Source organism: Erythrolamprus reginae, chromosome 4, assembly GCF_031021105.1.
Source record: "Erythrolamprus reginae isolate rEryReg1 chromosome 4, rEryReg1.hap1, whole genome shotgun sequence".
Classification (NCBI taxonomy): Eukaryota; Metazoa; Chordata; class Lepidosauria; order Squamata; family Dipsadidae; genus Erythrolamprus; species Erythrolamprus reginae.
In genome coordinates this window covers 57,697,770-57,713,455 of record NC_091953.1, presented here as the reverse complement: position 1 = coordinate 57,713,455, position 15,686 = coordinate 57,697,770, and the positions used below count along the sequence as shown (strand labels likewise).

The following is a 15,686-nucleotide window of genomic DNA, read 5'->3' as shown; positions in this document are numbered from 1 at the left end:
ATACAGATTTGAGATACATGCTGAACAATCTGTCCTTCAGCAAAAAATATTGTAACATCTCCAGTTACACTGTCAACACCTGCATCCTTAAATTATTTTAACCTTCTCTCAATATTTATGATTATTTTCATCATTTTCTTTTTACATTAACATTTACAGAATTCATTTCAATTCCACTATTTGACATACTAATATACAGTACTTCTTCCATCATTCTGAAATAATTAAATTGAGGTTTTTTGTTTATTATATTCATTATGCTGGAGGACCCTTGTGCAGCCCTTTCAATCCACTTCCTATTTTTCTTAAATTCTACTGTATTTTATTTGTCCTTTATTTGTCTCTTTTATCCTAATAATTTGTGGACAACTGTATTTTCTGCTATATAAACATTGTAGAATTGATGATTTCTAATTCTGGTGTTATTTGACTTGATTTATATTGAATCTTTTCTGTGATCAGTCAAGAGAGTCATTATGTCCTTTTCCTGGTGAAAACATTAAATAATTATATTCTTGAACATCTACTAGTGTCCTATGCTACTTGTTCAACAAAATGTAGATTTAGATGTGTCTTATTTGACAGACTTACCTACGATTTTCTGGAAACTTAGAATTGAGTCTGTCTACCACTAGACATCTCAGTAACGATTGCATAGCCATGAAGTATAAACATATAACTATAAACTTGATCAGGTGGGTGTTGAGTGTGTTTATGACATAGTATGTCCATTGTCTAATTTTAGCATTTGTAATTTTGTCTTGCAAAAGTGATTTCATTAATCTGCTTTGATTGTGGGTATAGGCTGATCCTTGAGAGATCGCTCTAATAGTTAATCATTAATTGAATAATTGTCATTTTTCACTGTAAATTTTTGAAAAGATTTCTGTTTTTCTGATTTCTTTATTTATGCCTTGCTCCAGTTTCTTTTCTAATTCATAAAACCTAAGAATAATTTGACAGATTAATTGCTGTTTCTTATGTAGTTTCCCTATTTGCTAGGTAACAAATGGTTATTCAACCTGTTTATATCTGAGTCAGAACTTTAAAAATTCACCCACTCACTGAAATATGACATTAATGAAATCATGGTATTAATCTTCAAAGCAAACACAAGTCATGGAAAAGTATTCCTTTCATCTAAACAAAAAGACCTCCAGGCCTGTTATTTGTATTAATAAATAACTGCAATGGAACCTCCCCTGCCAATGTAAATAATGCCTGGGGTGGATGTCCCTTATCTACTATAACCAAGAAGAGCCAAGAATAATCACTTTTCACCCTAATGCTACTCAATCCTCCCTGAAGCTGGCGTTTACACTGCAAAAAAGAATAGCTGACTATTAATTTCCAACTATAGTACACTGTAGTTTCTCTGCTACAATTCCATTAAACTCCAATACCATTAAACTTGAAGATGAAATTATGCAAGGTTGATTTTATAACTATGCCATTACCATTTTATAATGTCAATTCACACAACTAGATAGTGTCATACTCCTTTTACATTCTTCATGGCTAAAACATTTATAATGTTCTGTAAATATTAGTCAAGACCCTCAGATTGGGAAATCACCTCTCTTTTTTTCATTCAACTTCAATTTTCCAAGTATAATTGATCGGTTATCATTTTATTAGTTCCATCATTAGAATAGTCAAGTAATCACTGCTTTCAAAGAAAAGAAAATGATTAATGATTATGCCTGTTAGCATACTCTTAGTATATTTTATGAAAATCAGATTTTATTTTCCATTTTCAAAACATGTATTAAAAAGACCAAATCAACATGTAAAACTCATATAATCTAAGATAAAGGAGTTCTAGTAACTAATATGCAACTAACATCACTCCCTTATAATTAATCCCATCTCAGTAGTGTATTGCATGTAACTGATTGTGTTAATAATCCATCATTTTGTAGATTGGTAGTTTCAAATATGTCTGGTCCATGCCTTTAGTATCTGTTATGGCTGCTGTTTTAGTTTCCACAACAGATCCATAATACATATTCATTTTTATAAAAACATTTTCCTAACATTACTGGCTAGCAGTCATATATCTAATTTCTTCTATATAGATTGGGATTTGGAACTCAAACCGTGGCCTTAATATGACCAGCAGCAATAAAGACCGGTCTACCAATATAACAGATTCACTAGCAAACCGGACACTCATAGTCACCACTATTTTGGTAAGTTCTGACATATTTTCTAGATAGTTTTCTTTGCTTTTCTTGTAGGTAATATTTGCTTTGCTAACACCCTATCTAAATAAAAAGCCATGGTTTTTTTGTTATTCACAAACTTGAATTACAGATGCTGTCAGTATAATGTACTGTAGTACTAGTGCCACAAGAATTGGGGATTTAAATAGTGTAAGCATAAACACTTGTAAATGTCTCATATACAATTTAAGAGCACATATACTCTGAGGTAATCATCTAAATCTTGTCACAGATGAAATTTTTCTATGTTTTATATACCCCACATTTCTGGAGCATATGTTCCTATTTTTCTTCCTAACTTCATCCTGTTTCCAATCAATTTTAGCCAAGTTCACTTATTTGCTTGAAGCAAATGCATTATAACATAGAAGTAGTGTTTGAGTCTATGATGAAATGTGTTCATGTTTTATTTCAAAGCCAAGTTTGAGAAACATAATATTGAGAAGCAAATGAAAAGAAATAGATGTGTCTGTATTCTATCTCTGAACAATAGTACACTACATATAAAATTGAGATTGACAGTCTGATGCCCAGGAATATCACTGGTTGCTATGACCCTTTAAAAAACAACAAAGAATGTTAAGATAGTCAATAACTCACAAATTATCTAATGTTTGAAAGATTCTCATATATAGTATGCTCTCTTCAGACTTTGGCTATTTTAGAATTTAACTTATTTTATTTATCATGTTTTTAAAATGTTTTAAACATTGCTTCAAATGACTCATCGGTTTCTTGGTACTAAAAACATATAACTTACTGCAATGTCAAACAATGAATCCATCTAAAACAGCAAGTTTATATCTTTCAGCAATTCTTTATTATTATTATTATTATTATTATTATTATTATTATTATTATTATCTTCATCATCACTGGAGAAACTGACAAATGAATGAAGGTTTTTCTGTCTTATTTACAACGGTGATATGGTTGCATCTTAATGTGAGTGAATGACCAAATACTGCTGCACTTTGGGCAGAGAACATCCTAATACCACAATTAGTCTAAGACAATTAGTCTTAGAAAACACTATCTCAGTGTTTCCTATTTAGTTACCTGTTCCATATATTGTGCAACTAGGCAGGAAACCTCAAAGTGGTTTTGAGTATGGAGTTTCCTCTTGTGGGCCTAAATTACCATAATGTGATCCAGCAACCTTAGAAACCAAATCAAGCTAGAGTTACTGTTTTACATAATTGATTCAGATAAAATGTTGATATTAAGCTAAGCATCTGTACATTTTAGCATATCACTAATTATTTTCTGTATTTATGAATTGGTTTTATGAATGTCTTATGTATTTTTATACAGGAAGATCCCTATGTCATGTACAAGAAATCTGACAAACCTCTCTATGGTAATGATCGATTTGAAGGTTACTGCCTGGATTTATTGAAAGAGTTATCAAGTATTTTAGGCTTCATCTATGAAGTAAAACTAGTATCTGATGGAAAATATGGAGCCCAGAATGACAAAGGAGAATGGAATGGGATGGTCAAAGAACTCATAGATCATGTAAGATTGAATTGTCATCTTGGTCATTCTTTTCAGCTTGCATTGATCCCTAGCAGAAACATATAAACTGACATTGGTCACTAAACAGAAACCTATAAACTGCCATACTAGGCCTCCATACTTCTTTTTGCCGAAGAGACGGAGTAACGACACGGACACAAGAGCTGGATTTAAACTTGGGTCATTTTATTAATAATAATTTGCATAATTTATTTTAATAAATTAGCATAAATTAGCATAAAATCAACATGCTTAACTATGACCCAAACAGTGGACCTGCAGGGTCAAACAAATACTTCCGGGGCGGAAATGACGTAGCAATCAACATTCCTGGGCAACTATGGGCGTAGCTCGATGCTAGTCCAGGTGAGGGACCTCTCCCTCACCTGAGACCCTGCCATGCACTCGCATGAGGGGGGTCCCGCCGGCGCACCCCTACCCGGGGACTTCAATGTGCGGGACCCAAAGACAGGTTCCCCCCAACTGCTCAGGTAGAACCCCACCATGAGCTTGGAGAGAACCTGTCAATCATCCCCAAAGATGCCCAAGGGAGAACGCACAGTTGCTAACCACCACCCAGGTTTCCGCCCCTAACCTGCCACGGAGCGGGGGTCAGATCTCTATCTTGGCCCCCCGACTCCCCCCTCTAACTGCGCCAGCTCACGCAGAGACCACTGCAGGTCCTGTAAGAAAAATGGTGTTCCTCTGTTCTGACGGAGGAAGACCAGCAGCGAGGTAAGGCCACCGCTGAACTATGGTGATGCGGGGACGGGCCACTACCACCCCGCCTAATTCTCCGACTACCGTACCCAGGGCCTTAATAACTCCCCGCCTAATCCGGTGAAGGGCCCTAAGAGAAATGGCGTCCCACCAAGCGATCCCCGGGAGGATCTCGACCACACCACTTGCGTGGAGGGCCGCACCGTCTGAAGCCACCGCAGGCTTCACGAGCCTGGCAGATCTAAAGTAGACCCCCAGGCCCACACAGGTCCTTGCCACCGAGGTGCAAGACCCACCACCTGGGGGCCGCAATGGGATGCAGCCCTCCCAGTACCAACTGGGCGCAGCAATGGGATGCCACCCTCCCAGCACACATCCAGGCGCAGCAATGGGATGCCGCCCCCGGCACCAACTGGGCGCAGCAATGGGATGCCGCCCTCCCAGCACCAACTGGGCACAGCAATGGGATGCCACCCTCCCAGCACACATCCAGGCGCAGCAATGGGATGCCGCCCCCGGCACCAACTGGGCGCAGCAATGGGATGCCGCCCTCCCAGCACCAACTGGGCGCAGCAATGGGATGCCGCCCTCCCAGCACAACTCTGAGCGCAGCAATGAAATGCCGCCCCTGGCACCGACTGGGCGCAGCAATGGGATGCCGCCCCCACAGCACCAAATGGGCACAGCAATCGGATGCCGCCCTCCCAACATCACCTGGGCGCAGCAATGGGATGCCGCCCTCCCAGCACCAACTGGGCGCAGCAATGGGATGCCGCCCTCCCAGCACCAACTGGGCGCAGCAATGGGATGCCGCCCTCCCAGCACACCTCTGAGCGCAGCAATGAAATACCGCCCCTGGCACCGACTGGGTGCAGCAATGGGATGCGGCCCCCCCCCAGCACCAATTGGGCACAGCAATAGGATGCCGCCCTCCCAACATCACCTGGGCGCAGCAATGGGATGCCGCCCTCCCAGGACCAACTGGGCGCAGCAATGGGATGCCGCCCTCCCAGCACCAACTGGGCGCAGCAATGGGATGCCGCCCTCCCAGCACACCTCTGAGCGCAGCAATGAAATGCCGCCCCTGGCACCGACTGGGCGCAGCAATGGGATGCTGCCCCCCCCCAGCACCAATTGGGCACAGCAATAGGATGCCGCCCTCCCAACACCAACTGGGCGCAGCAATGGGATGCCGCCCTCCCAGCACCAACTGGGTGCAGCAATGGGATGCCGCCCTCCCAGCACACATCCAGGCGCAGCAATGGGATGCCGCCCCCCAGCACCAACTGGGCGCAGCAATGAGATGCCGCCCTCCCAACACCAACTGGGCGCAGCAATGGGATGCCGCCCTCCCAGCAATAGCAGTAGAAAACGCCCGTCCCACCGCACACCCCGTCTCCCCCGCCAGACAACAAGGACCAAGCCGCCACGACGGCAGGGTCCCCACCCCCGACGGTACCTTGTTGCTGAGTGGTCTCGGAGCGCTCATGACCCAAAGCAACACCGTCGGTCGCGTCCTGGCGGGGTTGAATAGAAGGGGACCAAAAGGGAACCTGGCCTAGCTCTTATCCCGGACCCTCAACAGGCCGTTCGTACCCTAAAACAGGCCGTTGACCGCCAGCGGGCAACTTCCCCGAATCCTCCGTATCGAGAACGCCGTTACCGCACTAGTGGCAGCGCCTCTCGAGAACGATTGTTCCCTAATGGCGGGATCCATACCTGGCCTGGCCAAACCCTACACCCTATCACCCACCTAACTGAGGTAATGAGATGGAAGGCACAAAAAGACCTAGCGGCCTGCAATAAGGCCCTGGCCCTAACTTCCCGCACCGTCACAATGCGGAAGTCACCATAAATCAATAACCCCGCCCCCGCCGTAGACCAAAAGGCGAAGCCGGCCAACCTGGACCAAATAGTCCAAACTAAAGGCCACGCTGCCTAAGCTGGACACAAATATGGCCCTGTACACAACTGGGGCGGGCCAGCTATAGGGGTAACCCGTATGCTGCCTGCAATCCCCAAACTCTTCACCTGCCTGCTGCTAAGCCCCCCAGAGTGCCAGACACTCCCGCGAGTGCCGTAGCCCAGCAAGCCTCTACTCTCCACTGCCCGGAGCCCACCCAGGCTCCAAAAGTGGACAGGAAAAGCCTCTGGCGACACCCGTGCCCACGGGGCCAGGGTCCGAACCGGGCCAACTGACCACGGGACAAGGCGTCAGCAACCCCGTTATCTAACCCGGGGACATGCTTAGCCAAAACAATGTATCCAGGGACAAGGACCTGTGCGCAAAAATAGCGAGCAAGCCGCATGACCCTGCCACTCGTAGAGGACAGGGCGTTCACAACAGGGACAACCACTAGGCTGTCACACCAAATTGCCCATGCTTGCCCCTGAACAGCTCACCCCAAAGCTCTAGGGCCACTATCAAGGGGAAGAGCTCCCAAAAAGGTCAAACCTTAACCACTGAAGAGGCCCTCCATTCTGGAGGCCAAGCAGACCAGCACCACTGGTCACCTAACATAACCCCCAAAACCACTGGTCTCTGCAGCCTCAGAAACAACTGCAACCCAGCTTCCAAAGGAAGCTCTTGCCTCCAAAAGGACAACCCATTAAAACTTTCTAAGAACTCCCGCCACACGTAGAGGTCAGCCCTGACCCCTGCACATAAGCGGGTACGATGCTGGGGCAAAGGGAGCCCCTACATCGCAGTATAATAACGACCAAGCCCAGACCACTGCGCCTCCTGAGCGCCCACACCAAGACGGCGCTAAAGCTCTCCGCAAGAGAGCATGAGACAGCGCAACCCATGGGGAAAGCCCTGTCCACATAAAAGCCCCCCTCGAAGTGGAAGCCCAAGAGCCCGCAGCCGTCTGGGTGAATGGGGATGAGCCGGGATGCAGACTCGATGTCGCATTTATCCATAAGGGCTCCAACCCCACACTTCCTTACCACGGCCACGGCCGCATCAAGGATGCGTGCCGGACTGAACAAAGTTTGTCAGGAACGAAACCATTCAAGACTCCCTTTTAGGGAAAGACAAGTGGGGAATCAACCTATATTCACCACTCGCCTTCCAGGGGACCCCCCATAATGGGGACACCCCAAATTCGGGAAGGGCGGCTCCGGAAGGGCCCAAGGACCCTCCCCTCGGCCACCTCCTTCGCTATTCTGGACCGAACAATGCCTTCATGTCCCACAACCGACCTGAGGTTGTCGGACCTGAAGGCTTGCCCAAACCCCCATGTAAGGGATCGTGAATCCCTTTGAGAAACCTAGCAAGAGAGCAGCCGCTCCCGAGCGAGGGTGGTAGTCCCTCAACCAACCCTCGAGTGTTTGTAGATCAAGTGGGCTGGGCCCATTTTCCCCCAGTAGGTGGGGTTTGTTCCCTGGACCCTCCCCCTCTTAACCGCCCCCTTTTAGGGGCATGGGCACACCGAAGCGGCATGGGAACCCTGCCTTCCCGCACGCATGGCTGTACCTACACCAAGGGGCGAAAACAAGCCCCTTTGCAGCAAAACCATGACATGCAACGAACGGGTCCCACACCGTGGTGGCCCCCATACCTAAATACCCCTGGCCCCGACGGGAAAGCCGTCAAAAACAGGGGCAGAGGCACTACTGCCTGCGTTGGTGGGGTCCAACCCCCCGCCCCTGACACACCAGGCCCTAGCAAAAGGCTGCCCCAGGGGCCTGTGCCCCCGCAGTGCGAGCCGGCCGGGGGGGGCAAGCCTGGTTACAGGGCCCCCCCCGCACAAAACCCCCAAGAAAACTGGGACCGGGTGGCACCAACCGCATTCCCCCCACGGCAGGAACCACCGGGGGGCCCTTCCTGGCGATCCCTGACCGAGGGCCTGATCACCCTCCCAGGCACAGCTACTGTGGGGCTACCAAATATGAAATAATCAATGTTTGACTATAAAATTACTGAAGTTGGACTATGACTTTACTAAAAGAGTAATAGATCCTTGGAACAAACTTCCAGCAGACTTGGTAGATAAATCCACAGTAACAGAATTTAAACATGCCTGTGATAAACATATATCCATCCTGACAAGACACAGCAAATAGTATAAGGGCAGACTAGATGGACCAAGGTCTCTTCCTGCCGTCAGACTTCTATGTTTCTATATAAATATTTAAATAATTGTCTGCTCATAATATATATATATAAATATATTAATCGCGTTAACCAAAATTACCAATATAATCAGTTTTATTATTATTATTAATGTGTTATCTCATTCTTATTTTTACACAGTAATGCCAAGAGGGCAGCAAATGGCCTCTGCCTGCACAGGCAGCGCAGCAGCAAGGAGCTGCCGCCAAGGGCCTAACTGCCCCCTATACCGGGGCCACGAAAACGGGGGGGCGCCACGCGATCCCCCCCGCCCGATCCTCCACGGTCCCGAGGGGGCGACCAGAAGGATCACCCCCAGGGCAAAATAGAGGGCCGAAACAGACCCGGCCTACACGCCGGACCCGAAGCCCCCCAGACCGCTCCACGAGCCTCCGGTGAGGCTTCCAAAATGGCGGCCACAACCCTCAGCCGCCTCTTACGAAGCGGGAGAAGAGGGGCAGACCGCCGGCCACGGATGGGGCTTTCGCCCAGCTGCTCCAAGTAGCTGCAGCCTCCTCAAGCCTCCGACAAGGCTTCCAAAAGCGGCGGCCGCCCACGCGGCCGCCGAAAGAGACTCCAAGAGCAGACAGCCATGTGTCTGCTCCAGCTGCCGGTCCGGGCGAGAAGGCCTGGCCCAGGGCCCGCAGGCCCTTAAATAGGGCCAGCAAGCCCCGCCCCTGATCGGCAGCAACGTCAGGCCTCGTAGGCCTGATTTTCGGCCGAAATCTCGTCTCGCGAGATTTCGGCCAAAAACAAGATGGCGGCCGCCATGAGGGAGTCCGGTGTCTGCCCGGTCCCTCCGGCAAATGCTGCCAGCCGGTAAGTCGACCGGCGCTATTCCTCTCGATTAAGTTCTTATTTGATACAAGAACAAAATTAGAATGGAGATTTTTTTTCACAGAAAGTCTGCAATCTTAAACATTTACATGCAATTTCCTTACTATGAGCCAAGCTATCATCTGATAATTAGTAAATTAGTAAAGCAGATATTTTAAGCTGAACATTCTGCATCCTTAACTACAGATATAGGAGGAAGAAATGGTTGATGGCAAATTTTCTTCTAATTTTATTCACATTATCTTCCTTGCTTTTCTAGATCAGAGATGATCAAAATATTGTCCTTCATATCTTGCTGGACCACAACTCTTATCATTCATCAGTTTTGACCGTGATCCTTATAATTGAATTAACTTTTGGGAAGGAGAAGCTATGCTCAGTCATTGAACATAATGTTTTGAATTAGGCCATTCTTTACAACAGAGGTCTTCAAACTTGGCAACTTTAAGACTTGTGGACTTCAATTCCTAGAATTCTCCAGCCAGCTATGCTTGCTGGAGAATTTTGGGAGTTGAAGTCCACAAGTCTTAAAGTTGCCAAGTTTGGGGACCCTTGCTTTACAACATGAACATTAATTAGGTGCTGTTAGAACACAGACAAAACAGCCCACTAATATATGGACTAGGAGGCATGAAGAACTATAGAATCAAATCTAAGTAAATTGCAGTTTAAATGTATATTTCTATAAGAAAATTTCCCTTGAAAGGCATCACTTTTGGAATCTCTCTCAATGTCACTTTTCCTATTACACTTAATGGATTCTGTATACTCAATATTTACCAAGAGCACTTCATCATAGCAGCTCAAGAGCCACCTAAATGGATGAAACACTAAATCACATACAGTAATCATAAAAAATACATTATTTACAAAGCATTCTTGCCCTATATGTTTTTGAATAAATAAAAAGAAAATAAGTGTGTCTTCTTACAGTGTTTTTTCTGAACGTAAGATCCCTTAATACAATGGAACTTACTGCTGAATAGACATGTACACAATAATGTTGCACATTTCCATTTCTTTCTCAACAACCTTTAATGAGAAAAACATATTTGTTTGAAATTTATTGACCTATACTGATGCTTGAGAGAGTAACTGATACAATAAAAAAAAATGTTTATTTGTTTCTACAGTGGAAATGAGTAGATAATTCTTCAATTTGTATTCCTAGAAAGCTGACCTGGCAGTTGCTCCTCTCACTATTACCTACGTAAGAGAAAAAGTAATAGATTTTTCAAAGCCGTTCATGACGTTGGGAATCAGTATATTGTACCGGAAGCCAAATGGCACAAATCCTGGGGTTTTCTCTTTTCTAAACCCTCTTTCTGCTGATATTTGGATGTATGTGCTGCTAGCCTGCCTGGGAGTCAGCTGTGTGCTCTTTGTCATTGCACGGTGAGTTTAAAGGCCGCACTTGTGTAATAGCAAAACACATGCATTCCTGTGAGTGATACCTCTGGGCATGTAAATTATTCTTGGTTCAGAAATGATAATCTAGTTACATTTTCTGCCTCACTACCTTCTAATAATGTGAATCTGCCAAGCTGGATTCTGTAAAAGCAAATAATGGGAAAGAAAGAATTTTAGGAAGCTATTGGAGTGGCTGCAGTCTATGCAGAAAAAAAGGAAAGAGGCCAGTGGCAGTAGCTAGTTCAGCTTTCATTTATTTTATTTATTTATTCATTTATTCATTTGTCCAATACACAAATACATAGGAAGAAAGATAGACATGTGATAATATAAAAGAGGGTGAAAGTGAACTTAGAGGAGAGGATATATGAAAGGAAGAGAATATATAAGATAGGTGAAAGAAAGGAAAGACAATTGGACAGGGGACGAAAGGCACACCAGTGCACTTATGTACGCCCCTTACTGGCCTCTTAGGAACCTGGAGAGGTCAATCATGGAGAGTCTGAGGGAGAAGTGTTGGGGGTTAGGGGTTGACACAATTGAGTCTGGTAATGAGTTCCACGCTTCGATAACTTGATTGTTGAAATCATATTTTTTACAGTCAAGGTTGGAGTGGTTCGTATTAAGTTTGAATCTGTTGCGTGCTCTTGTGTTATTGCGGTTGAAGCTGAAGTAGTCATTGACCGGTAGGACATTGACCGGTAGGACATTGACCGGTAGGACTTGTGGGCAATACTCAAATCGTGTTTTAGGCGCCATAGTTCTAGGCTTTCTAGGCCCAGAATTGTTAGTCTATTTTTGTAGGATATTCTGTTTCGAGTGGAGGAGTGAAGGGCTCTTCTGGTGAAATATCTTTGGACATTTTCAAGAGTGTTGATGTCTGAGATGTGGTATGGGTTCCAGACAGATGAGCTGTATTCGAGGATGGGTCTGGCAAAAGTTTTGTAGGCTCTTGTGAGTAGTGTGAGATTGCCTGAGCAGAAGCTACGTAGGATCAGGTTAACAACTCTAGAGGCTTTTTTGGCGATATTGTTGCAGTGGGCTTTAGCACTTAGGTCATTCGATATTAGTATTCCAAGGTCTTTTACAGAATGTGGGTTAGCAGTGAGAGACTGATTATTCAGTTCGTATGTGCGGTTTGAATTCTTTTTGCCGATGTGGAGGGTAGAGCATTTGTTGGTTGATATTTGAAGTTGCCAGGGAGAAGCAGGCCCACAACTAAAGGTTCAGTTAATTTCTTTGTACCTTTTTCTGGGTTCCATTCTTTGTATTGTTAGTTTTTCAGGTTAACACTTTAGTCAGTGGTTTTCAAATTATATTCCAAGGAACCCTTAGATTCTCTGGATCAGGGGTCTCCAACCTGTGGGCCATGAGGGGATTGCAACTAGGCTGCAGAAGCAGCATGAGCACATGCCCACATGCGCTCAATAGTGGGTTCTAAAACCCTTTACTACCAGTTCGAGTGCATGCTCACCCGTGTACCTGATGCTTTTGTGCATGTGCAGAAGCATCCCGGGTAGGTGGGTGGAGCCTCCCACTATCGGTTCTTAGAGCCAGGACGAACTGGGAACAACCCTTCGCTGATCCTCATTTGCACAAGCAGAGGGCAAGTGCATGCCACATGTACAAATGAAGCTGCGTGTCTATGCACATGCTTGCCAGCTACTGCTGCAGAACCATTCCCTCTCCATCCCACACTGGTCCACAAAGCAGGAAACATTGGGGAACTCTGGTCTGGATGGATGACAGATATTTCTAACCCAAAGCCTGAGATATATCCTATGGTAGTAAGGCACGTTGTGATCTTTCATATTTGGTCTAACTATGCTTGCATCTCATAACAGAAAAGAACAAATATATTATGCCAGGCCATATGGAAGATGTTTGCACTGTGCTATCTGTCTCTGTCTAGTTTTGGCACTCTCTTTTCCATACTTCTCCCTGCATATCTCGTGTTTTGCTTAACCTAAGGAAAAGCAAGTAAGAATGAAACAAGTAAGACAGTTGGTTGGAAAAGTATAATCTATATCATGCATGTTCAATTTTGGTAGTCAAAACTATGTTTCCAAGATGATAGATAAATAGATAGATAGATAGATAGATAGATAGATAGATAGATAGATAGATAGATAGATAGATAGATAGATAGATAGATAGATGATAGACAGACAGACAGACAGACAGACAGACAGACAGACAGAGCAGGCAGAATTTTTATCCAGATAAATTACTTTTAGAACATTTAACAAAATGTCCAGCAATGCAAATTCTATCTTGAAAATGTATTGCTATGGACAAATTTTCAAAGATTAAAAGTTTGAAAGCTACTGAATAAGTATGAATAAATAATTTTAATAGCACTGTGTGCTTGTGATTGTCAAAAGCACAACTACAATCAAGCTATTATTTTTTGGCAGACCAAACTGCATATTTCATGTAAGGCAATGAAAGAAAAGTTGTAACAAAATATCTCAGACCGATATTCTGCTTACCACTATGTGTCAAAAGCAAGGCAGGTAGCGAATTAATGCCTTGATTTTCATGCAAATCTGATACAATGTTCTTGAAAACTACCATTTGTAGCAATAAATGCTTATGAACTATGCTCACTGTACTGTGAATCACAGATTTGACTATTTGTAAATCAACAACTTTGGAATGACTAATAGCCATCTGATCATCATTGCCAATTTTTTTTGCTCCTGTATAATGAGGCAAGACTGAAAACTATTCTGTTTTCCCACTGCGAGAAAGATGGATAAAAATCAGCTACCTGGAACCTTTGCTAACAAGGGCTTGATTCCACACTGAAGAAGTCTAAAATGAATAAGAATTTCAAAAGGTTGCCATGCCAATTTGCAGAACACTTTGGACATCTAAATAGCTTCTTACAAAGTGTGTCGTGGCAAAGATAAGAATTTTCCAAATAGACTTTTTTCATGGCACAGACATGAAAAGTATTCATCAAAAATTTTACTTGCCATATTTCTGACATAGAGTGGGTTTGGGAGATATGCAAATACTGTAAAAGTGGTATATCTAGTATTTTCTTTCCTTTCAAAAATGGATAGAGATTTGATTATTTTATAGTCTCCTTTGGATGAGCAAAAGTATTCAGTGAGGCCATATTAGTAGCATTCACAACTTTTAAATTCTTATTTCTAAATGTTATTCTTAATTATCTTCATATTTAAAAGATTTGTGCTTACATTTCTACGATGTAGCTAAAAAAATAAACAGAGCAGCTTTTGCTTATGGTACTTTTGTTCAAGAATTTCTCTGTCACTGTTTCTTAGTTTATTTAATATCCCCATCCTTCTTCTGGAAGCTGTTTTCTAAAAGTCCTTCATTTCAAGACCCTTATATGAATTTTAGGAATCTGTGCATAGAAAAATGAAAAATAAAAGTATACTAATAACAAATATATCTTTGGCATATACAATTTCTACTGATTGCATATTCAAATGATATAAAAATCAGGAACCTTCTCATAGCTCCAAATTGCCTTTACATTTCATTTTACATAAGGTTGTCAAGATTATAATTGATTAATAGGTGCTACTATAGAGAATAAATGAGTAACTGTGAAATTAGTTTTAAAAAATAGAATTAGAAATATTTTTAGAAGACAGAATTTTAAAACAGCAAAATTAGAACATACAAGATGTATTGCCAATTTCAGATATTAATTGATGATGTACCTGATGCCTTGAAGTACAAGTGAAAGTTATAATTTACTTTATATCCTACACCCAATGCAAAACTTAATTCTGACATTTTCTTAATACCTCCAAAGGAAATTATATAAGCATAATTTTCTGCACAGCTGCAACTAGTGAATTCAGAATTAGACGTTAATCCAATTTTCTTTGTTTCTTCCATAACAATTTCAATAAAATATGTTAACATCCTCAGGCTTTCACCACAGTGAATAAAAGAAAGATAATTGGATTAGGCATCATATTTAAAAGCTGTTCACATAATAGTCTTTGTTTTATTTTTTATTTTCTGTGCTTTATAAAGATGATGATTTGTTTTTAAATAAATAAATAACGTATTTTATATTTTCAAGCTAGGAACAGGAATAATTGATAGGGAAATATAACCTCCCTAAAAAGTCAGCACCTACAAGAATTTTGTCTGATATTCATACAAGGCTTCAAAATTGTGCCCTTTCACAAAGAGACATTTTCTTTTGTTGTAATTGGATAGTTCTCCATTCCATCCTTCCATTTTGCTGTTAGAAACCAACTACAACATGTGCACTGTAAATATTATAAATCATTTGGAAATACCCTAAAATCTTAAATTTTGCATGAGTATGGCATAGACTGATATGGACTGAAGTCAATTTCAAATGAAGGTCCATAGTTCATCTAAAAGCTAGTAAAGTGGAAGACACTCATTGTGGGTGCCTTCTAGAGATGAGGCGACTTAAACTTTTTTTAAATAATATTTTTATTAGTTTTTTAAATGTTTACACACAGAGACTGCACATCATACAACATAAAACAGTGCCCTGTGAAGGTGCACCCACCACCTAACAACATACATACCCCACCACCAATTGTAGGGTCTGTACAACCATCTTTAACATTCTTCTAAGCTAGGGTCTGCATTATATTTACATATCAAAGAGTGATTCTAATTTATTCTTTATGGCTAGATCACAGATTCTGCTTGTCATATAACCTCTCACCACGTCCCATCATTCCATCAGTTTCTTCAATTTGTTTTCATTGTACATATTCATCCTTACCTCCATAATTTCAAAGTAAATGTGGTCCACCATGTACCGATACCAATTCTGTATCGTCCATTTTGCTGCTTCTTTCCAACCCAATATAATTATTGCTTGA

At 42.8% G+C, this 15,686-nt stretch overlaps 1 protein-coding gene across 1 annotated transcript in view; it reads left to right on the top strand.

Annotated features, from left to right (window-relative positions):
- The window catches only part of GRIK1 (glutamate ionotropic receptor kainate type subunit 1), a 197,693-nt gene that overhangs the window by 146,316 nt on the left and 35,691 nt on the right, over positions 1-15,686 (top strand). Inside the window, exons 10-12 of the mRNA XM_070751768.1 lie at positions 2,079-2,192; positions 3,540-3,743; positions 10,589-10,812. Coding sequence (XP_070607869.1) covers positions 2,079-2,192; positions 3,540-3,743; positions 10,589-10,812 — 542 coding nt within the window. The remainder of the gene's footprint in view (positions 1-2,078; positions 2,193-3,539; positions 3,744-10,588; positions 10,813-15,686) is intronic.